At 44.2% G+C, this 24,154-nt stretch overlaps 1 protein-coding gene across 1 annotated transcript in view; it reads right to left on the bottom strand.

The window, feature by feature from the left end:
* CDHR3 (cadherin-related family member 3) overlaps positions 1 to 23,443 on the bottom strand; it is a 72,568-nt gene extending 49,125 nt beyond the window's left edge. Inside the window, 4 exon segments of the mRNA XM_011956863.1 lie at positions 4,604 to 4,701; positions 7,771 to 7,936; positions 13,520 to 13,722; positions 23,291 to 23,443. Coding sequence (XP_011812253.1) covers positions 4,604 to 4,701; positions 7,771 to 7,936; positions 13,520 to 13,722; positions 23,291 to 23,336 — 513 coding nt within the window. The 5' untranslated portion in view covers positions 23,337 to 23,443.
* Positions 23,444 to 24,154: the final 711 nt, after the last annotated feature.

The following is a 24,154-nucleotide window of genomic DNA, read 5'->3' as shown; positions in this document are numbered from 1 at the left end:
TGTTAGCCAGGATGGTCTCGATCTCCTGACCTTGTGATCCACCTGTCTCGGCCTCCCAAAGTGCTGGGATTACAGGCTTGAGGCACCGCACCCGGCTTTTGTTTTACTTTCAGTGTGGCTACAAGAACATTTAAAATTACATATGCAGCACTCATTTCCGGCTCACAGTATAGCTTTGCTGGACAGAGCCGGTGCAATATTCAACAGTGTTGGTCCAAACAATGTACCAGCACATGCCTTTTAAATTTCACTAAAAAGAAGGGAGCAAATACAAGTGGCTTCCAGATTAGTACCTATTTTACATTTACTGTGATACAGCTTCATTAAGCTGGAGAAGAGTTGTAAGATTTGTCATTTTAAAGGGGTTGAGGTTTCAAAATGCATCCTAGAGCTATTTTTAAAAATCCATTATTCATTCTCTAGTTGCTCCCACCAGCAGGGTGACTCGTAGACCCCACCAGGTTAAGATGACAGACACAAACCAAGCCTAGGTCACTTCAGGCATGTGCTTTGGTGTGTTTTAAAGTCTGTCCCTGTTCGTTCAGTCCAGTGGTTCTCGAAGTACATGGTACATCAGAATCACCGGGGAGGTTTGCATTCAAACTCAGCGTTCTCATGCAATGTCCAGGAATCTGCATTTTTAAAATCAGCCTAAGTATGTTCTAATGCCTGAACACACTTCTAAAGCCTGCAAAACACTTAAAAACCGGTGTTCCCATTGGGTGTGGTGGCTCACGTCTGTAATCCTAGCACTTTGGGAGGCCAAGGTAGGTGGATGACTTGACCCCAAGAGTTTGAGACCAGCCTGGGCAACACAGCGAAACACTATCTACAAAAAATACAAAAATTAGCTGGGCATGATGGCGGGCACCTGTAGTCCCAGCTACTCGGAAGGCTGAGGTGGAAGGATCACCTGAGCCAGGAAAGTTGAGGCTGCAGTGAGCCGTGATTGCACCAGTGTACTCTAGCCTGGGTGATAGAGGTGAGACCCTCTCTCAAAATAAACCAATGTTCCCAGCCTTTTTCATCAGAATAATTGCCTCAGATATTTGCCAAATATGCAAAATTATTCTCAGATAATGCAGAAATGCAGACTCAGACTCGAAAACTCCAGGAGTGGGACTTGGAAATTTTGGGAGATGACATCACAAACCAGCAGTCCTCAACCCTGGCCATGCATTAGATTCCCTGGGGGCTTTATAGTCCTGATGCCCAAGCCATATCCAAGTCCAATCACATCAGACTTTCACTGGGTGGGACTTAGACATCTGTGTTCTTTAAAGTTCTCCCAGTGGTTTCAATTTACAGCCAAGGTTGAGAAGCACAAGTTGGTCAGTAGCAAGTTAACCCACCTCCCTTCTACTTTTACGAAGTTAACTATGTCATTTGCTTCTACTTAGTACCCCCAAGCGCCCAGAATAAAATGTCTAAGTACAAAGCCCATAATATGTTATGTACTAAACTGTTATTACCTTTTTCTAATCTGAGACAGTTTTCTTCCAGATTATGTCCACCGCTCCTGCAGGCTGACTGTCGACTTTCTGTACAGCTGTTAGTTCCAGCACAGGTGTTAAATATTTCATTAACACTATGTGCTGCAACTCTGAGTACCCCCTCCCCAAACAACCCCTCAACTCACTGCAGAAGCCACAAGCCCCTGCAGCTGCTCTCAGAACGCTTTTGATGGCAGTACATTTTTTTTTCTGAAGGGAGCAACACCTGCTGCAGTTGCTTCCCACCTGGGCAGCTTTCCCTCCTCTGAAAGGGTAACTACCTGATTGATGAGGTGTTTTTAAAGGGGCCATGACCTTATTCTGTCTGCATAATTTGGAGAGATACATTTAAAGTGGAGATTTAAAAACAAATGTATATTTGTCTTCACAACTGAAATTCTTTCCAATTTGCCCCCACTGGATCCTATACAAACTTTACAGTGATTATCATACTGAATTGTAATTAGTGTATGCATGTGTCAGAAATCAGAACATGATACCCCAAAATATGGCATCTTGGCAATTGAAAAAAACCTCAGAAGCAAGAAGCCTATTTCTCCCGACTTTCTCCCATGAAGCATGATCATAAAGGAATTCTCTGACCTACCACCCCTAAAAGTAGGTCATAAGAACCTGATTCTAGAGGATTCCAGACCCTACAACCACAGACCAAGAAGAATCTGAACAAACAGGGCCTTGCTAAGTTCCCTCAGTTTATTACCTTTAGGTCATACCCCTTTTAGTCCAGTTACGATTCTACACGACTGCCCATTCTTCATCGAACTTCAGCATAAAAATACAGTTTTCCCTGGGAGTCTTTGGGTCTTCATTTATGAAGCCTCCCATGTCATGTAAAACTTTGGTTAAACAAATTTGTTACACTTTTCTCTTCTTGTTAATCTCTCCTTTGTTATAGGAGTGTCAGCCGTAAACTTTTTGACAAGGGAGGAAAAGCTATTCCTTCTCCCCCACGCATAAATCTCTGCTATTCAGTTTACACTTCCTGAGGTCAATGTGTCCTACTCAACTCTGTTTCCAAAGTCTCTAATAGGATGCCTGGTACACAGAGAGTTCTTTGTAAATGTTGAAATCAACTAAATATGTAAGTGAGGTGCTATACTTTGGGTTTCTGACCTTATCTCCATCCAGAATCCTGGGTCACCAGTAAGCAAAAGTGGCCATAGGGCACAGTTCTGGCCAGTGAGATGTAGCAGAAATCCTCTGGGTTGGGCTTCCAAGAGTTTTTGTTTTCCTGACAAAGAAAGGGACAGATTGGGCCTGCCTTCTCTACCCTGTATCCCTCCCTGCTTGCTTCTTTCTTCTTCCTGCATGGAACTCAGAAGTAAATCCTGGAGGTGCAGCAGCCATCTCGCAATCATGAGGTGAGAAAAAGAGGACAGTGCCAACAAACATGCTCTGTTTAGAAAAACAGAAATGTAGGAAGAGCCCAGGCTCCTGATGGTAGCAGCTGCACCAGTACTGAACTGCCTGCCTGCGTCTAGACTTATTAGAGAAGAAAAAAAGTTCCCATGTACACTCCCATGGTTAAGTTTTGTTATTTGCAGACACTTTCCTAACTAGTATGAGAAGGATGTTAAGAAGTATGCATTTCAAGCACCTAGGATTGCTCTTAACATATAGACACCCATTAAATGTTTGCATATTCATTTATTCATACAAATATTAACATGAATGAATTCTGAATGAATGAGTTAATGAATGAATGGGTGATTTTTTTTTTTTTTTACACAGGATCATCTTCTAATAAAAACAGACTATTCCCTTACTTTAAGTTGTATCCAATAATTTTATAACAGCTTTGTTTCAGAGTCTGTAGACTATATATATTGGTCCTAGCATTCCCGAGGCTCATTTCTTCCTGTTAGAAAAAGTAGTCCAATTGAAGCTGCAAATCATGCAACAAACAGTAGAAACAGCCTCCTGGTGTTACCAATTCCCCGAGTGTCATATTTCAAGTATTCTGTGTAAGGCAGGGTCGGCAGAAGGGTTTCCTGCTCCAAAGTTAGTTGGGTGGGATTCGCCTTTTTTTCCCCTCTCCAACCCGGGCTGCTCAGCTGCAGTGTGTGCACAGGGCATGTTAGTGGGCGGAGCCAGGAGCTAAGGCATCCACTCCCAGGGACCAACTAAGAGGCTTCACCTGAGAATTGGTGGTTACAGTTGCCCCACTAGTAGCTACATTAAGAAAACTGATTAAGAAGGGAGAGAAGAGACATCTGCTGTCTCAGATTGAACCATGAGGCAATTCCCAGGACCCAATCTCCTGCTCTACAACCTAGAATTCTGTGGACTCTTTAACTTTTATTTATTTTTTTATTTATTTTTGAGACAGGGTCTTGCTCTATTGCCCAGGCTGGAGTGCAGTGTCATGATCATAGTTCACTGTAGTCTCAAATTCCTAGGCTGAAGTGATCCTCCCACCTCAGCCTCCCGAGTAGCTGGAATTACAGGCACACACCACCATGCCCAGCTATTTTTTTTATTTTTTGTAGAGATGAGGTCTCACTATGTTGCCCAGGCTGGTATCAAACTCCTGGGTTCAACCCATCCTCCTATCTTGGGATTACAGGCATGAGCCGCCGCATCTGGCCTCTTTTCATTTTTTAAACTTGGCTCTAAGCAGCTTGGCTTCATATCTTGAGAAAGGTATGTAAATGCTTGGATTTGGGGTGTACATTTTATGATTTTAAAATAAAGCTGGTTTTTATCAGCTTTGATTTTTAAAATATTGAGCAGTTATGATATGCCAGGCACTGCACTAAATGGTTTTACATGCATTGTCTGCGTAATACTCACAGCTTCTCTACTGCGATAGGTGCTGATACTCTTCTTGGTTTACAGATGAAGAAACTAAAGCTTAGAGAGGTAACAGATTGGCCTAGATCACACAGAGCCACAAATCCACTCTAGAGTGTCTGGCCCCAGAGCCCCTTTATTCATTCCAACTATCCCGCATACACTGCGTTTGAAAGTGGACAGCACATTCCCCCGATTGCCACGCCCAAACACACCCCACCAAGACTCAGGACAGCAGGCTCCTGTGTCTAACCTAACACAGACAAACACCACCTCTTCCATATAAGGACACTTACACCAAGGGGAATGTTTTGGCTTGTGTCTTCTGGATCAAAGGCCTCAACCTGGTAAATGAATCCAGGGTTTGCTCCTTCTACTACGTAGAGGTGTAGACCTATACCAGTGTCCAAAGTGGAATAAGAAACATCTTATTAAAGCAAAAATGGGGAAATTCCAAAATCAGGGCAGCTGTACACAACCAAGGGAATCAAGCGCATTGGCATCGTGGGGCCAAGAACGCAATAAAAAAATCCATGAGCAAGACCACTGGCCAACTGTCCTGCGTGGATCCATTTAGGGGAATTCATAAAGTGCTAGGGTTGGCCAAGCGGGTACCGAGTCTGCATTCATGTCCTCTGTTGAGAGGTGCTCCAGGGTGATGCTGTTTGAGTTGGGGAAAGGAGGAGGTGAAGAGGCAGAGAGTTGGGAAGTGAACCCAGGTAGGAACCTCTGGTGTGAGGCTCCCCATGTGCTGAATCCACTTTAATGTGCAAATCCCTCCTCAACTGTGCTAAGTTACCCCTTTAAGGACACTTAGCAACTCCGCAGAAATGAGCCGCTGAAATGAGGGACCTTACAGCGGAACAGAGATAGACAGAATAAGTAGGGGAGGGCTACAGAGGCTCAAGGGAGGAACCAAAAATTGATTTCATCTGTTTCAGAGTTTTTCACGGTGATGCGGGAGGAGGGAGGAGCAGGCGGTACCAGCACTGACCGAGGGGCCACAGAGCTCTCATTGGGGCATTTTCTTTTTTCTGAGTGATGACGGACAATATGAAAAGTAACTTGGCCGGGCGCGGTGGCTCATGCCTGTGATCCCAGCACTTTGGGAGCCCGAGGTGGGCGGATCACGAGGTCAGGAGATCGAGACCATCCTGGCTAACACGATGAAACCCCGTCTCTACTAAAAGTACAAAAAATTAGCCAGGCGTGGTGGCGGGAGCCTGTAGTCCCACCTATTTGGGAGGCTGAGGCAGGAGAATGGTGTGAACCCGGGAGGCGGAGCTTGCAGTGAGCTGAGATTGCGCCACTGCACTCCAGCCTGGGCCACAGAGCGAGACTCCATCTCAAAAAAAAAAAAAAAGAAAAAAAGAAAAAAAAAAAGTAACTCACTGTTTTGGGGGCACCATGCTGAGGACTTAACATACATTTTCTATTTTCATCTTCGTAACAGTTCTGTTAATATAAAGCAGCTATTGTATTTATTCTTTTAGTGTAATTAGTGCTTTTCAAATGAGAACACTGAGACTCGGGGAAGCTATGAAGTTGTCCTAGCTAGGACATGATAGAATCAAAATTCAAATCTAGATGCCTTACATCTAAGCTTGAGCTTTCACTCCCTTTTTGACAGTCTCATGCTTCATAAAAAAAAAAAAAAAAAAAAAATCTACTGAGGGCTATGTCCAAACACTGACTACACACTAGGAATACAGCAGCTCACAAAACAGAACCTTACTCTCAAGCAACTTCCGTTTCCGTGGGAAGATATGGATAGCAAAATAATTGAGTAAAATCTGTGTATATTAGTGAGAAACATTATGAGAAATATCGGGGAAGGAAGTGTGAGTTGGGTTACAATTTTAATAAAGTGGCTATGGAAGGTTCACTGTAGCGGGGAAGGGCATGACACTTGTCAAGATATTTTTTTTTTTTTTTTTTTTTTGAGGTAGGTTCTTGCCTTGCCACCCAGGTTGGAGTGCAGTGGCACAAACACAGCTCACTGCAGCCTCGACCTGCCAGGTTCAAGTGATCCTCCCACCTCAGCCTCCTGAGAAGCTGGAACTACAGGTACCTGCCACCACACCTGGCTAATACTGGTATTTTTTGTAGAGTTAGGGTTTCACCCTGTTGCCCAGGCTGGTCTTGAACTCCTGACCTTAAGCAATACTCCCACCTTGGCCTCCCAAAGTGCTGTGATTACAGGTATGAGCCACTGCACCTGGCCTTAAAGAAACGAGGAAGGGCCAGGAGATAGGAGGGGAGGCAGAGGAATCAGCAAAAGCAAAATGCTGAGGTAGGGTCATGTCTGAGGCATTCCCAGGTCAGTAAGGGAGCCAGAGACTGGGTCACAGGGACTGAGGGGGAGAAGGGGAAAGGAGGAGGGGTGGGAGGGTAAGGAATGTAGGCAGCTTGCCAGATTTAATGGGTTCTTAAGAAGACTCCCTTTGAGTGAGACGGGAATTTCTTGTAGGGTTTTAAGCAGAGTGCCTTGATTTAACTGATGTTTTAATAGGATCCCCCTGGCTGCTGTATGGAAAACAGACTGCAGCGGGGCTGGGAGGCCAGCTGCCAGCCATTGCAACAATCCAGGTGAGAAGGGATGAGTGGCTTGGACCATGGTGGTAGTGATGCAGACACTAGGGCGGGGTCAGGTTCTGGGTATATTTAGAAGCTGGCAAGATTTCCTAATGGATTTCATGTCAAGTGTGAAAGAGAGAGGAGTCAAGGATGACTCAAGGCTTGGTCCAAGCAACAGGAAGGATGGAGTTACTGCTAACCAAAATGGGAAAGATACAGGAGAAGCAGATTTGGGTGGGGAGTGCAGGGTGGAGGGTGAAGAGGAAGCCAGGAGTTTGGTTCAGAAGCACGTTAAGTTTGTGCTGTCTGTTAAACATCCGTGGAGATGCTGGGTGAGAAAGGTGGATATGTGTGTTATGACTGCCACAGTTCAGGGCAGAACCTGGACTGAAATGACAGACTTGAAAGTTGTCAGAATAGAGATGGTGCTTAAAGCCATGAGCTTGGGGGAGATCCTGTAAGATGTTAGTTACTGTGTACTTTGGTCCCTTACATTGTCCCTATTGTAGCAGACACACACTGCCCTCAAGGAGTGAGAGTCCATGGGGAGAATGAACAAGCCAGTCAGTGACTGGGGTACACAGGGATGAACCTAGGGGCGGCTCAGCCAGGTTCCTCCACAATGATCCACTCGAGGTCTCTCTCCGAGCTTCAGTTTCCTGCCCGGGACTGGGAGGGGACCAGGAGAAACCCTGCCTGTAAAGGGCTTTGCATTATGATTGGGAGTGTTGAGCTGGAGGACATTTCATTTATTCCCTGCTCATTAAGCAGCTGCCTTTTCCAGGGAAACAGCTGTTTGTTTATTTTCTTTTTGTTTCTCTCTGTCCCCCAGGGCCCTCCCTGATGCCACCGTCTGGGCTGCAGTGCACATCCTGGTGTATCCTACCTTCCGCCAAGTTGCCTTGAAACTGGGGTGGCTCGTTCACATCTGTTACCTGGAAGGTCAGGACTTGCAGGTCTGTGACACCAACCTCATCCTTCACATAAATCTGCAAATCAAATATGTTTGGTTCTGTTCCAAAATCTAGTTGTTCCTTCCCAGTGGTGACAACCTGACACGAAGTGCAAAATTCTTAGTAACCTTGTGAAAGAAGATCTGTTTTGCATGCATGCACTTTGCAAAGGAATATTCCTAGGAAGGAAGCATCTGGCATCCCGGAAACCAGCATTCTTTCACTGTCAGAGGAACCAGTTGTTTTGCCTTAGTCTTTCCAACATAAGCTCTATGATACTTCACCAAAGGGACTCCTGCATGTGATGCTGCATTTCCTAGGAAAGAAAAATAGGAGACATTCTGATGCAATTGACTGGAGATGGAAAGCCTGATAATTAAAAAACAGAAAGCCCTCCACTACTTGGGGGTAGGCTCCTAGAAAAATCCTTTAACTACCCTGAATATAGTTGGATTTCCTCATTGTTAAGAAAGAATACTGAGCTTTCCTGGGATTGCCGTTAAGTGATATCTTGACTCATCACTTCATTCTAGTTTTCCCAGAGCCACATCCAAAAATAAACAAGAGGTGAAAGATACATCTACGTAAGTAATGATATTTACTTAATCAACAGACTGTTCACTTTCTTTGTGCCTTTCCATACATTCTTCCATTGTCAGGAGCTTTTGTTGTCTGCACTATCAGTATTTTGGAGATGTGGGAGAGATGTGAGGAACCAGGGCCAGAGAGACATCACCAGAATCTAGAGCTATTGCCAGCAGGAACTCTGGTGGTCTGTGTTGGGAGGGTCCTGCTCAAACCAACAGGAGACCAGCCTGTGACTCTTCGTATCTATAGGCACAGACTCCCAGCAACTTAGAGCCTTGAACTCCCAGAAAGCCTGGAGCCCTTCGGGACACTGAGGACTAAATTCCATGCATGTCCTTAATTATGCCAATATAACCTTTTAGTTATTAATATGATTGGGGCCAGATGATGAGACATTCAGCATCTTGCAGTGAAGACAGAACTTGGCTCTAATTCCATTTCCACCACTGAACTTCTGGGTGGCCTTGGGAAAATCACCTTCCCTTTCCCTGAGTTTGTTTCCATGTGATTGTAACTAGGGAAATAATCATTGCCCTAGTTAAACAGCTGAAGAATGATACAAGGTATTAAAAAGCTAGGTTAAGGTACTATGGAAACTGAAGGAGAGAAAAGTTCACTGTGAACTGTGTTTAGCTGGGGAAGGCTTCGTGGAGGAGTTGGTAGGTATTGTGTCGGACGCTGCAAGTTCTAGGTTGGTTAAGAGGAGAACAGGGCCACAGATGTGAATGAGTACTTGTGGTGAAGGAAGAGGGTATGGAGGATTGTTGGGGGGTGGATAGACGTATTCTTGTGTCTACCGGTGAACAGAAGCAGCCTAGGAGGCACATAAGTGGAGATGAACTGGTCTCTATGCTGGGCACATGGTAATGAGGGGCAGCACAGGGGTCAAACACATAGACGCTGGAGCCAAACTGACTGGCTTCAAAGCCCAGTCTTCCCATTGCTTGACTTTCCTATGCCTCAGTTTTCCCATCTGTAAAATGGAGATAATAACACCTACTTTTTGGGTTATGAGGATTCAATGAGCTAATCTATGGGAAGTACTTAGAAGACTGTCTGGCACTGAGCAAACACTCTGCAATGGTGTCTTTTCTAATCATTAAGTAGTCAAAAACTGTTCGAGGAATATATGTCCACTAAAGCAGGTGGACTTCTGTTGAGATGATCCACTGTCATGATTTACACCCTGGCTTCCTGATTTACACCCTGGCTCCCTGCTAAGCCTGGAGCCCCCTCCTGCACGCCAAGCTTGGATAGATCCTTGACCTCAGTATTACCTGTTGCCAGCCTCTTCTCCTTGGGGAGTAGCTCTCACACCCCAGAGGAAGGAAATAGAACAGTGAAAAAATGGTCCAAAAAAGTTGTATCTTGGAACCAGAAGAATGAGGTTGCTCTCAATGCAAATGGAAAAACTGTTCTTGTTGTTGTTGTTGTTACCGGCATTTATTGAGCATTTTTGTGCCACACTTGCCAAGTCATTTTGTGGAGCATTTCATTTAATTATCACAATGACCATAGGTTGATAAAACTTCCTCCATTTCACATTTAAGGAGATTAACTAGGAGAGGGAGGCGAAGGAGCTCTCCTAAGATCATAGCTGGGAGTGGTGGAGCCTCAATTTGGTTGTGGGCAATCTTGCCACAGAGTTTTAGCGGAAGACAGTAAGTGTTGCTTTAGGCATGTTAAATTTGAGGTTGTTCTGGATAAGGCCGAGCACATTTGTAGGCCACAGTGCTCACGACGGTAGATGGGAAAAGAGAGGAGTCAGGCTCAGAGATGGACAAATGAGAGGGGCATGTGCTGGCCTCCAGAGGATCTCAGAGAGCCCCTCTTTCCACAGCCAGCTGGCAGTCACTCCTCCCTGGCCTCTTAAGCTATGCTTCTGGTGCTGCTCCAGGAGAATACCCTTGACCCATGATTAGCTACAAGTGGCTGAATGAGGATCCAACATCCCTCTTGCTGGGCAATAGCAAACCAGTGCAGTATGAGGGCTATGAACAAGGATTCTTGGAACAGCCTGCCTGATTGCAAATCTCAAGCCTGCCATCTCCTAGCTGTGTGAACTTGGGCAAGTTGCTCAACCACTCTATGCCTCAGTTTTCCCGTCTTCAGTGTGCAAATAACAGTACATCACTTCACAGCATTCTTATGAGGATTAGATGAATGCCTTCACAAAATATTTAGGGAAATTGCTGGCATATGGTAAATGCCTTGTTAATGAAATGTTAGCATCCTCCTCCTCATTATTATCATTACCCCTCCTCACCACTCCCTACACCACCAGAAGTCTCAATAGCTGTGTCCCAATGAGGCTTGGCCTCTTGCATAATTTGGAGTTTACCCTCAGAAAGTACAAATGAGTCACAAGAAATGGTGACCTAGACTTGCCATCCTCCAGAAAGTCAAGGCTATCAAAGGAGGGGCCAGGTTCTGCCACAGAGATTTTCATGTCTGGAAGGCTGCAGGAGTAACTCTTGTGAGTGATTTCGGTTGGAAAGCAGGATCTTCTTGGAGAGATGGTAGATGATGTTGAGTAGTTTCTGGGGAGAAGCAATCAGTTCTTAAGAACAGTTTCATGAGTTGTGAAACTGTGGCCATCTTAGTACCAACACAGGGTTGTACGCAACTGTGGAGTGTGGTGCAAGGAGTGCATGTGACTAGGAAGGTACACCAAACACTTGAGCCTAGCTGAGTTGAGGTACTAAGCAATCTGCCCTTTCTAGAGGTTAGGAACAGGATGGAATTCTTCCTTGATTGACAACCCTGCTTGAATCCCATGGAATGTGAGAAGAGCAGGTCCCATGAAGACAGAGTTGAGAGCTCACCCAAACAGCGATAGATGTGCATGGCAATATGACAGAAAGCCTGGGACTGGAAATCAGGAGACTGAATGAAGTTCTTATTTTACCTTTTATAGCTATATGATCTCAGATAAATCATTTAAACTTGCTGCATCTCTGTTATATCTAAAATAGGAATAAAACATTTCTAAATAGTGATGATATTAATGTTAGTTGTAACAATCAGGAGATCAAATTGCGTGTGGTGGTGCAGTGCCTGTAGTCTCAGCTACTGGGGAGGCTGAGGTGAGAGGATCACTTGAGTCCAGGAATGCAAGTGCAGCCTGGGCAGCATAGTGAAACTCTATCTCAAAAAAAAAAAAAAGAGATCAGGTATGTGAATGTGCCTTGGAGCCTCTCTGCAAATTCAAAGGAGCATGGTCATTTTCATCAGTAAAGGCTGTAGACCATAAATGCTGAGGAGGAGAACTCCCACATGAAGACAACCCACATGTCTGTCAATTGATGAATGAAAAAACAAAATATGGAATATAATATAATTCAGCCATAAAAAGCAATGAAGTACTGATCCAGGCTACAATATGGGTAACCCCTGGAAGTTTATGCTAAGTGAAAGAAGTCAGTCATTAAAGACAGCATACTATAATGATTCCATTCATAGGAAATGTCCAGAATAGGCAAATCCATAAAGACAAAGTAGATTAGTGGTTGCCAGGGATTGAGGGGATGAGGGAATAGGTGAGTGACTGCTAATGGGTACAGGGTTTTGTTTTGAGGTGATGAAAATATTCTAAAATTAGATTGTGGTGATGCTTGCATGACTGTGAATATACTAAAAACTACTGAATTGTACAATTTAAATGGCTAGACTATATGCTGTGTGAATTATACACAATAAAGCTGTTTTTTAAAATGAGAGCACTGGAGCCAGACTGCCTGGCTTCCAATTTCAGCTACCTACTAGCTGTGCAACCCAGGGTAAATTACATAACCTCTCTGTGCTTCATTTTCCCCATCTGTGAAAAGGAGGTTATAAGATAGATACAATCCTTATGTTTTGAGATGAGAAAAGCAAACACATGCAAAGCACTGTCAACAGTACCTAGTGTACACAACTCGCTGTATGAGGGTAAGAAATTGACAAGGCTTACAGGAACTGAGGAGCAGCAGCAGCTGTTAAAGACAAGCTGGATGTCTAGGGAGTCAGTGGAGAGGGCAGTTCAGTCACAGAACCAGCATCTGGGACCCAGGAGTGTAAACCGCATGCTGCAATGTAGACTGACTGTGTGCGCCTTACCTCCCCGAGGGCTCCCCCGGGGTGATGAGAATACCAGAAATCTGGGCTCTGGCCTCGAGTCATGGGTTCCGCAGGTCTGCTACAGGGCCCCAGTATGCATGCTTTTTCCAAGCTCCCCTAGTGATTAATGATAAGCTGAGTTTAAGAGCACCTGGTGGGAACCTCAGGGAAGTAACCCTGACTCATGACCCAGAGGAATGGCAGGTTGGACCAATGGCAGAGCTGATGATAACAGCAGGAGTTTCCCAGGCCAGTTGAGGAAGGAGGTAGGGGCAGGGAATACTGAAAAAATAGGCAGAGCCAGACATGGGACCCTAAAGACACCTTAGAAGTCCTCTGCGGTTACCAGTGGAAAGCATGCAAGAAGCAGGCTTGTCCCTGCTTTAGGCAAGTGACAGCTTTGGAAAAGAGTCAAATGACAAACTAGAAAACAGAGCAGCAGAGGCATGCCTCTTGAATGCCGATGGTTGGCTCTGAATTATCCAAGAGGAAACATTCACATGGTAGGGCTGGACAGTTAGACTTATATTTTTATTAAAGGGTGTATGGCTTTTTAATTAAACAAGTCTCCTCTTAGATTATCTTCCGAAAAAATCAGACTCATAGGAAAGCAGAATCACTAGACACAAGTTCATCAGGGCATGGCTTTTAAGGAGATCAATATCCAAACTACTCCACCCAAAGGATTTAGATACTGTAGGCACACCTAACACCTGATGTCCTGTGAGGGGTGGAGGCAAGAAGAAGCAGCCTTCTATTTGCAACACATTGAGTATAATGCTTATGTGAACTGTATGGAGTGGAGAAGGTCCAAAGGCTACACAGGCATCTTAGCACAGAAGGCCCTAGGATATCTCAAACAGGACTTCTGGATCTTACAAGAGGGAAGATTAAACCAGAATGGAGGAATTAATCACCTATCTGGAATCCCATCCACCCTCATTTTCAGGATCACCTCTTTGCAGACAACACCCATGTTGGTAAGTTGTTGCTTACTTCAAAGTAGGTGCCTGACAGCTGAATCACCCTGAAGGCTTCAGTGAGGGGATTTGAGTTGATTATCTGGGGAAATCGTGGGATCACAGGTGACAGTGATGCTGACAACTTCACAGAAAACTTGTGCACTGAAGTCCCAGGTAGAGAATTCTCTGCCACGTTGCCTACAGCAGGTAAGAGGATTAGGTGTAGTGCTTCTCCCCCTGTGGAGTAAAAAGGGTGCAGGATGACATGAACGCAAAGCCTTTTGCTGGGAACAGGGACTTAACAGCTTGGTTTGTGGTTTCAATTCGTAGCTCGGGGTGACGATGGGAGCTGGTCACTCCCCAAGAACAAATGCTCTTGCCAAGTGCTGGCAATGGATATGTGAGATCTTCTGGGAGCCAAGAAAACAACCACCACCAAACAACCAAGAAATCTGCTTCTGTCACTCAGTAAATAAAGCTGCTGCTTTTCTCTTGTCTCCCTGCTTCTCTTCTCTTTTCTCCCAGCCTTTGGGAAGAGCAGGGAAAGAGAACTGTGACACCTTAGGAGACAGACGTTGCCTGAAAATGTCATCTCTCTTGCCAGGGCCCTGTAGCTTACAAGAGTTTGTTTTCCTTCTCCGTGTCAGTGATCTAGAGGTCATCTGAGAATTGAGTGTGCATGACTGGAGAACACCAAAATCATGGTAAATCTCTCCACATCCATTAGTAATCTCAAGGACAATTTTTGGTTATTATCGGACTCTGCAGGCATCATGTGGAGGGCCAAGCAGTATTTCTTGGTTGGTAAATTAACAATCATTCCACAGAGGAGAAAACAAGAGGCTCAGGGACAGCATGTGAATTGCCTTGGGCTGCCTTACAGGCAGGGAATTTTGCAATTTAAGAGAAAGCACATTTCTTCCAGGAAAGCCTTGGTATCATTCTAAGGTGCATGACACTGCAAGACTTTGCCAGTGCAGATAAAAGGAACAAGCTGTGTTCTCACATGCTTCCATGATGATAGTTACTGTTGTGGGTTGAACAGTGTCCCTAAAAGATTCATGTCCACCCAGAACTGAAGAATGACCTTATTTGTTTTTGTTTTTTTGAGACAGTCTCACTCTGCCACCCAGGCTGGCAAGATCTCGGCTCACTGCAACCTCTGCCTCCTGGGTTCAAGCGATTCTTGTGCCTCAGCCTCCCAAGCAGCTGTGATTACAAGTGTATTCCACCATGCCAGGCTAATTTGTGTATTTTTGAGAGAGATGGGGTTTCACCATGTTGGCCAGGCTGGTCTTGGACTCCTGGCCTCAAGTGATCCACCCGCCTCAGCTTCCAAAAGTGCTGGGATTACAGGTGTGAGCCACCATGCCCAGCCAAGAATGATCTTATTTGGAAATAGTCTCTGTGGGTGTAATTAGTTGAGAGGCAGTCATACTGGATGAGGGTGGGTCCTAAATCCAGTGGCCAATGTCCTCATAAGAAGACACGACATGCACAGAAGGGAAAAGGCCGTGATATAATGGAGGCAGAGACTGGAGTGACGCAGCTACAAGCCCGGGAATGGAAAGCAAACGCAGAAGCTAGGAGGTAGACATGGAGCAGATATTCCCTCAGAGCCCCCAGCAGGAACCAACCCTGCCAATACCTTGATTGTAGATTTTTGGTCTCCTGAGCTGTGACAGAATAAATTTCTGTTATTTTCAAGGCACCCAATTTGTGGTAGTTTGTTACAGCAGCCCTAGGAAATGAATACAATGATCATTTATCCAATGTTACAAATAAGTGCAAAATGTAAAATCCTGTATTTTATTTACCTCTCAGACAGGTATTAATGTCATCATTTTACAGATGGGGAAACTGAACTGAAATTCACACAGCAAATAATAAATAACCAAGATTTACACAGGTACCCCTTCCCAGCCAGCTTCCCAATCTTGGCTGCCATCAGACCCTGAGAAGAAAACCCTGAACAAGTAGGAGGCACGGGGTGGGTAGGGACAGTAGAAGATTCTGTTCTGCTGAAAGGTATAAATGTTCTAGGAACAAACAAACCAGGATGTTTTATTTCAGTTGGTGCATGGTGGGGTGAGTGCAGAGGAATAAACAGAAAAGAGGAAAAAATTGAAATATAAGCACATTCACTGATACAAGCTTTTATAAATCTAAAGTCATCTTATTTAGTTTAGAGGCTAAAATGCATAATGCATAAGTTATTGTCACTCTCAGAATTATCAAGTTTTATGGACAAGGACTGTGCAAGGACTCAGAAATATCAAAACAGCTAAAGTTTAGGGTGATGCGAATATGAGTAGATTTTTAAAAATCTTTTACAATTGACTTTAATATTATAGCATTCTTATGATAAAAACCAGGAAGGAAAGAGTATGATTGAAGTATTTGAGACAAAACTCTCAAAAATAGTTTTTCAAAATGAGCAAAATAATCTATTGCTTTGACGGGTTGGGTATTTGGGGCATAATTCCCTCCCATTCTCTTTTCTCACGAGTGAAAGTCACCAGGGCAGCTCTCTGAGCTGTTCATGAGAGTGCTCCCTCACTGTTCAGCAAGACCAGCACAGCAGTACAGGAAATGGAAGGTTGGCAGTCTGTCTCATGGGATGCCCATCTTCTCACCCATATTCTTCCCTTGCCCCTTCCAAACCTCCCCAGTGACTCATGCCCCTCCAGGCAACAAGCAAAGTTAGAACTTGCTATGTTTTTATCAATAATAGCCTAGGGTAAGGTAGTGCCTAGCCCAAATGAATAGACTAAAATAAGTACCCACTTCATTTACCAAGCACCTGCTCAGCTGGCATCATGCTAGCTCCTTGACTGCCTGATCCCCTTAATCCCAGCACAATCCTCCAACATAGGTATTGCTGTCCCCATTGCACACATCTGAGATTTTAAGCTCAGGAAGCAGTCATGGAGGGCCCTGGTTCATGGCATGTGGATCTTGTAGCTGACAGACTACACATACCTACTACAGACAGTCAGTCACTCCATGCCTGTCACATGACCATGCACAAGGGATGCATCGTAGTTATTCAGTGACCCTGGGACACTGCAACAACATGGCTGTGGGAGCTGGTAAAAAATTGACCTTCAACCTAGATGTTAGATCTGGATGATGTGATTTGTAAGAGGCTGTTTTTGGAACAACACAAAGAATTGAGCTGGAGTGTGAGCGTGGTGTGAGCTTGGGTAGGAGGGACTTGCTAAGCTCCACTCAGGGCTCTCCACAGCCTCACCCCAAGTGGGGAGTTCACGGTGGCTCCCAACCTTAGTGCAGCTCCTTTAGGGAGCTGGGCTGTAGAGAAGCCATACTCCCCAAATATTGCCTGGTGATAGTTCCTGGTTTGCTTTGCTAGAAGTATATCCACTGATTTTCTTGAATTGATCATAACTTTGATAATTCCTGGATCTGAGAGACTAATTCTATGAAAGATCCAGCATTCCAATCCCAGGCTTCTGAATCCAAGGACAGCTCCATGATGTCTCCTTAAATCAGAGATGTCTCCTTAAATCAGAGAGTTTTTCATCTTCCTCCTTGAATGGTCGTATTTTGAATGGCAGTGAGGGAGATATTTTTGAGAAGTTGATATAGCAGTGACTCTCAAGCAATTTTTATTGGGAACTGCCTGTCCCATGTATGGCGAAAGCCAGACTGTCCTTGGATATGCCCTTTCTGCCGATATTCTTGCTAGAAATGGTCTTTTTTTCAGGGTGGCCTGTCTTCCCAGGGCAAGGCCATGTGTGCCAGGGTCATGCAAATGAATCCTTAAAACTTTGAGGCAGATGTCCTAGTGATGCTGATTTTTTTTTTTCTTTTAAACAGAGTCTCGCTCTGTCGCCCAGGCTGGAGTGCAGTGCTGCAATCTCGGCTCATGGCAACCTCTGCCTCCCAGGTGCATGTCATTCTCCTGCCTCAGCCTCCTGAGCAGCTGGGACCACAAGCACCCGCCACCACGCCTGGCTAATGTTTTGTATTTTTAGTAGAGACAGGGTTTCACCATGTTAGCCAGGATGGTCTTGATCTCCTGACCTCGTGATCCTCCTGCCTCGGCCTCCCAAAGTGCTGGGGATACTGATTTTTTTAAAAAGATAGCAAAGCTGGGTTCTCCTGACCTTAATTCAAAACCCAGTTTCTCCAGCTCTATTGCTATTTGTAAAAGAAGTAGTAGGAGTACTAATAGCAATAACAAGAATAATAAGTGACTAGGGTCCATACCCTAAAAATAGAGTAATTAATAAGATACAATATTCACAAAATGTTAAAGCCATCTGTTATACTGGTAAGCTTAAGCAGTGTCTCCAAAGGCACCCATCTGGTCAATGGCAGAGGGAAGATTAGAGGCCAGGTGCCAGCTCTCCCTAAAATACTGCATACTTTCCTTCCATTGCTGGTCTTCCAGGGTTTCTTTGGTGGTCTGAGTGTTAGAAAGCAAGAAGGAGGCTTTAATGGAATTTGACTTACACATGCATCTTAATTAAGAATCGAACTAGAATTGCTTGAAGCATGTACTTTGGAAAAGAAAGAGCATGCAAAAGATTTATTGTCAGCCACGGGGCCCACTGAAACATCTTGCTTGTGGCTGAGATCTGTATGCATGATGTGCTCATTTGTCTCCCTTGAATCACTGCCTCTCCAGAAATGGACCAATGGGGCCACCCTGGGAGCTTATGTTGGGATAATTAAGGCTTCCACAGTCTCAGAGAGGAGGAAGTTGGCCACCCTAGATCTCTGACACCAGAAGTGGAGATGTGGGTCAAGAATGTGGGGTGATGCCATCTTCTTGGGGTGTAGCTGCTCTAACATAGAGCTCTGCTTTCAATACACAGAGCAGGACTCATTGAGACCATCACTCAATAGCTACCTCTTCATTCTCTCTAGTACCTAATCAAACGGCAGTGAACAAGATCAGTTCTGTGAAAAGAACAAGAGATTTGGAATCAGACCCCTGGCTTCAAGCCTTAGCTTTGCCACTACTTGACTGTGTGACCTTAGGCTGGTCCCTTGACTTCTCTGGGCTGTAGTGCTACATTAACAGTAGCCACTAAACAGGGTCCCATTGCTAAAGAAGACTCATGGGACCCAAATGACAATGCTTACAAATCTACAGTTTCATTACAGAAAAAGGATACAGCATAGCAACAACATGAAAGTAAGGATACAGCTGAAGGCTGCCTCGGCAAGAGATCCACAGAGGCCAGGTGCAGGCTAGGCTCTTACTGTTGTCTTTTCTCTATGGGACGGAAGAATGCATTTTCTTGGATCACGCACTGCCAATGTATGCACAAATGTCTTGGAATTATGGAGTCTTTGCTGGGATTTTCTTTCTATTTTGCTGTAGGTATATTCTTGTTATATAACTGGTCTCAACAGCAGAACCCATGGAAGGTCCTCATCCACACCAGGTGCAAATAATCGATCTCACTGTTGTCAATAAACAATGCTTACAAGCTGCTACAAACCATTCAGAAACTCCTAGAACCCATGGTTACAAAGCAACACTATTAATCAGCATGCTTCATGCCTTGACCAGGGGTTAGTGTGATGCAAGAACTTCAGCAGAAAAGTTCAGGCTAATATCAGGCCTATGGAAACTTATTCTTACAGCACAGATACCACATAAGAAAATGCATATGCTCAGCCAGGCACGGTGGCTCACACCTGTAATCCCAGCACTTTGGGAGGCTGAACCGGGTGGATCACCTGAGGTTAGGAGTTTGAGACTAGCCTGGCCAACATGGTGAAACCCCACCTTACTAAAAATACAAAAATTAGCAGTGTGTGGTGGCAGCTGCCTGTAATCCCAGCTACTTGGGAGGCTGAAGCAGGAGAATCACTTGAACCGGGAGGTGGAGGCTGTAGTGAGCCCAGATTGCGCCACTGCACTCCAGCCTGGGCAACAGAGCAAGACTCCGTCTCAAGAAAAAAAAAAAAAAAAAAAAGAGAAAGAAAGAGAAGAAAATGCATATTCTCAGTAAACTATAGAGCATTGTCAAATGTTGTTTCAACATATGCAACTTTTTCCTATTTCTTTAATTTCCACAATATATACCCCTTCCTGAATGGGATGTTCACCCACCCCCTTTTTTGGGGGGAACAAGGGACAATCCAGGCCAAGCAAGATTAACAGAAAAGAGCCCTTTATAGGACATAGAAGAAAAGGTGATCCAGTTAGTGATTCTGTACGTTATGTTAGGTTGGTGTAAAAGTAATTGTGGTTTTTACCAAAACTGCGATTAATTTTGTACCAGCTAGGTCATAATTGGCAAGAAACAGATGTGTTTATCTTAGAACATCACCATGGGGTGGGCCTGAGAAAGGCTTGTTTCTTTCAAATCTCTTCCAACTACACAGAGGCGAAAGTGGATGGATTCCAGTGACTGACTGACTGCTTGGGCTGGGGGTGAGGTTGCCATGGGCAAAGAAGAGCTAAGAGAAGGGACTGTCTTTTGTTCTTCTGAGGTGACTCTGAACAGGAAAGTGACATGATGGAAAAAGTAGAAACCTCTTGCAACATTCTTTGGGTCCTATATATAGGGTTAATTGGCTGATAGAAAGACTTTCTAGAAATGGATTGCATCTTCCAGCCTTTTCATATATGAGAGCATTGAGAAGCATTTACACTTTAATTCCCAAGAATAAGAAACTCAGTCTCAGGCCTTTGATTTCCCAACACTGGCTAGCAGAGAACCCTGGCTAGCAGGTACAGATGATGAGCTGAAGAAAGCTGTGATTGCCTCTTGCCCAGAGCTTGTGGACAAACTCAGTTCGATGGGTTTGGTACCTTTTCATGTCCATGCGAATCTTCTAGCTCCCAAGGATCCCTTCTTTCATTAAATACCCTGGCATTTTTCATTTCCAGGAGGGTAATACAAAAGCTGGTTCCTTGGATGCTTCTTCAAAACATAGACAGCTTCTGCATGCAGTGGATTTAAAAATACCAAGGGTCCTTCTCTAGGTCCTTCCTCTTCTGGGACTCACATGTGATCCTTTGGGACTGATGGAGCCAGAATACTGCTTTGTCTCAATTCTTTGCACTGGGGCAATTGAGAGTTTTGTCTAGTTTGTATTCTTGTAGAGCCTCCCTTTGTAAGCTGTTGGTGGAATGGGCACTATAGCTTCACAAAGGGAAACTCATCTTCATAGGAGCTGGAAAGGACAGAAGCTAATTTAAATGTCAATATCAAGCAGGAAAAAGATCTAAAGCTCTACATTTGGGGTGGATCAGTAAATGTGGGGAAAAAACCATACCAGACTCAAAAAGTATGAAAATAAAAACAGCAAATATGTATTGGATACCCTCTAGATATGTGGCACACAGGGACAATGAGCAATAAGATATATGAAATCTGTTATTGCAGGGCTGACATTCTAGTTGAAGAGGCAGAAATGGCCATGTAACAGATGAATTACAGTATGATAGCTCATGCCACTTTTAGCTGAGCACTGAATCTGTATTAGGTGCTGGACTGAACTCTTGGCATGCAGTCCATGTGCAGGCAGGAGGAGCTCCAGGGTGCAACAGCAGGAGCACTCCCCAAGAGCTAGGTCAATCCAGGAAGGCTCCATGGGAGGGATGGGGCTTCAGCTGGGCCTTGAAAGAAGCATAGGAGTTAGACCCCATGAAAGGAAAGAGGATACTTTATGTTACTTTATTTATTTATTTATTTGAGATGGAGTCTCGCTCTGTTGCCCAGGCTGGGGTGCAATGGTGCAATCTCAGCTCACTGTAACCTCTACCTCCTGGGTTCAAGCGATTCTCCTGCCTCAGCCTCCTGAGTAGCTAGGATTATAGGCACCCACCTTCATGCCCGGCTAATTTTTTACTGTATGTTACTTTATTTGAGATTATTACAGTAATGCCTGCTTCCAATACCCTGAAGGGGTGCTGATGTGGCTGCCCCGCTAGAATCCTCTGTAGCCCAGGTGTTGGAGTGTGAGGGTAATGACCAGGTTCTCAGACTCACAAAAGAAGATGAGAGAGAAACAGTTTGTGTCACAGCAGCCCTTCCAAAAAATAAGATTTGACCTAAGGGATTCTATTGTGTGTTTTAAATAAGAAATCTCAAGTATTTCTTGCAAACCTTTGTGATCTATCCCTTTCACACTTCTGATAAAGTTCCAAATGATAGTGTTCAGTGTAAGAAATTGGATTCTTCCTAACCTCACTCTTTCCCCAGTGACAATAAAAGTCACCTCGACTCAAATGATTATGGCCCTAAAAGCCCATATTTCTGGGGGAAATCTGAAATGTTTACTTCAAGTGACAGTCTGAACTGCTTATGGCCCACTTCACATTCACAGGTTATCCTGCCCTCTGCTGAGTTGAAAAGCCCAAGATAGAAGCGGGCTCAATATTAGGAAACCCAGTTATTTATTTATCTTATTAGCATATCGAAGAGGAAAATTAAATCGTCATTTTCATAGATCTTGAAAAAACGTTTGATTTAAAAATCTATTTTTATTTAGAAATAAGTACTGAAATATTCTTACATTTAGTTTTACTTATTATATTTTTATTTAGAAATAAATACTCTAATATTCTTATATTAACAAGAATAAAAGCCACCTCCTTAACATATAAAACATTTCTCTCCCACACCAAAAGTTAACATCATGCTTAATGGAAAACAAGACAGGAATTTACACTCTTGTCATTATTTAATAAGATCAGAATGTCCAGGCCTGGCAGTTAGACAAGAAAAAAATAGGAGCTATAGAAATAGGAGAAAAAGAATATAAATGTTCATTTTTTCAAATGTGGAAAATTCATGAGAATCACCTGAAAAACCATGCCAAATAGTAAGATCATTTGTTAATAGATTTCCATATGTCATACAATAACCAGTTGAAAGATGTAGGGAAGAAGAGATTCCATTTACAAATGTAAAAAAAGAAAAAGTAAAATAACTAGAAATAACCATAATCAGAATGTGCCAAATCTCTATGAAGGAAACCTCAAAATACTCCTAAGAAAAACAAATGAAGACTCAAACAAGTATCTAGAACCCTGTTCTTGGATTAGGAAGACTCAAGATCATAAATAATACTCACTAACACTTACTAAGCATTTGCTATGTACTCAGACACTCTTCTAAGTATTTTACTACATAATTCATCAAAGATGTAAATTATCCCTAAATTAATTTGCAAATTTAACATAATTAAATTCTATACATTATGCATATACTACCTATTCAGAAATAACATTTAATTTTAAAAGCTCAATTTCAATAATCCAAGCTGACATAAAAAAGATCATCTAAGAATCTTGATGCCCTTGAATGAGGAAGGGGGAGTAAAAGGATCACTAGATTGAGTCTTTGGCCCTTCTATCAGAAGGTGCTTTCTTTGTTCAAGAGGAAGACACCCCCTCAGTTGCTCACTTTCCTCACAGGATCGTTTGTCAACCTCAAGTTGCCCTACGAGGCTCCAGAGAAGGGCCAGAATCTCCACAAAGACTCACTTGACATACACACAAAGCTCTGCTACCAACACTATTTTCCCAACCTTAGATCTCAGGAGGACTACCAAATGCAGGCCGGTTAACCCAAGAGGGTTACCACCAACATAGATTAGATTAGGCTCTTTAAGCATCTCTCTTCTCCAGGGCTCCTACCCGGTCCCCCAGGGCTCCCTGGAACTGCATCACCTCATTCATTATTGCAGCTAAGCCCTCAGTTGAACAAGCCTCCCAGGGGCAATTTCCTTTTGGGGGGACATTGTCATACAATGGCATTATGCAGACCAAGTAGGCAAGCAAGGTTTCAAAGCAAAATTGAGTTCCCACCTGACATGGCACCCAGGAGAGCCAGGAGAATGATTGTTTCTTGCATACTTGATGGTCATAACTGTGTGTGCTTCCAGCACATTAGCCACAGCCTGAATCCCGTCTGTACCCAAAGTTTATTCCAGACGCCACTCAGCTTCTCCTCCTGGTTTTGTTGCCATGTAAGAAATCAAACAGAGGCTTTGATAGTAGCCAAGAGGGACTCCAAACACCACAGGACTGTTTGTTCTTTGATTACCTGCTTCTGTGACTGCATGGTACCGAAAAGACCAACCAGCCAGTCCTGGTCAGCTCAGAGTTCACCTTAAAAGTCCACACTCACCAAGTGCCTCAACCGAGAGCTCCAAAAGAGAAGGCAAAAGAGAAAGCTGAGACATGGAGACGACAGTAAGAGCGGGACATGCTTAGTCCGCCCACAATGGTGTCAGTCGCCCTGCAGCCAGGCTTGTGATCATTCCCAGAAACAGGGCTGGGAAGTGGGAGTTATTCTGCTGTCCTGAATCAATGAGTAGAACTCAGACTTGGGAATTAACTGGCACTTGTTCTAAAGACAAGATCTGACAGCTGGGAGCAGACCCCTCCTCGAGGCTGACCTGAGGTGGAAGACCCTGCCCTCTGATTCCGCCCCTCACCACTGCCCCTCCAGCCCTCGAAGAAGCCTGCGAAGGAAGATTACTGGAGTTGTGAGGCTTCCGCCCACTGGCGAGTGATGCAGGTTGCCCTTCACGATGTCTTTCTGTTCCACACAGCCCTGTGCCAGGGCCCAAGATGTGCCATGTGAACAAATGCAGGCTGGGGTCTAGTCTCTACTGAGAAGGAGCAACAGCAGAGCAGAGAGAGGATGGCCGAGGACTGGCCTGTCCC

The sequence above is a fragment of the Colobus angolensis genome, unplaced genomic scaffold, assembly GCF_000951035.1.
Source record: "Colobus angolensis palliatus isolate OR3802 unplaced genomic scaffold, Cang.pa_1.0 Scaffold427, whole genome shotgun sequence".
Classification (NCBI taxonomy): domain Eukaryota; kingdom Metazoa; phylum Chordata; class Mammalia; order Primates; family Cercopithecidae; genus Colobus; species Colobus angolensis.
Note: the sequence above shows the minus strand (reverse complement) of the source record. Positions and strands in the feature narration are given on the sequence as shown.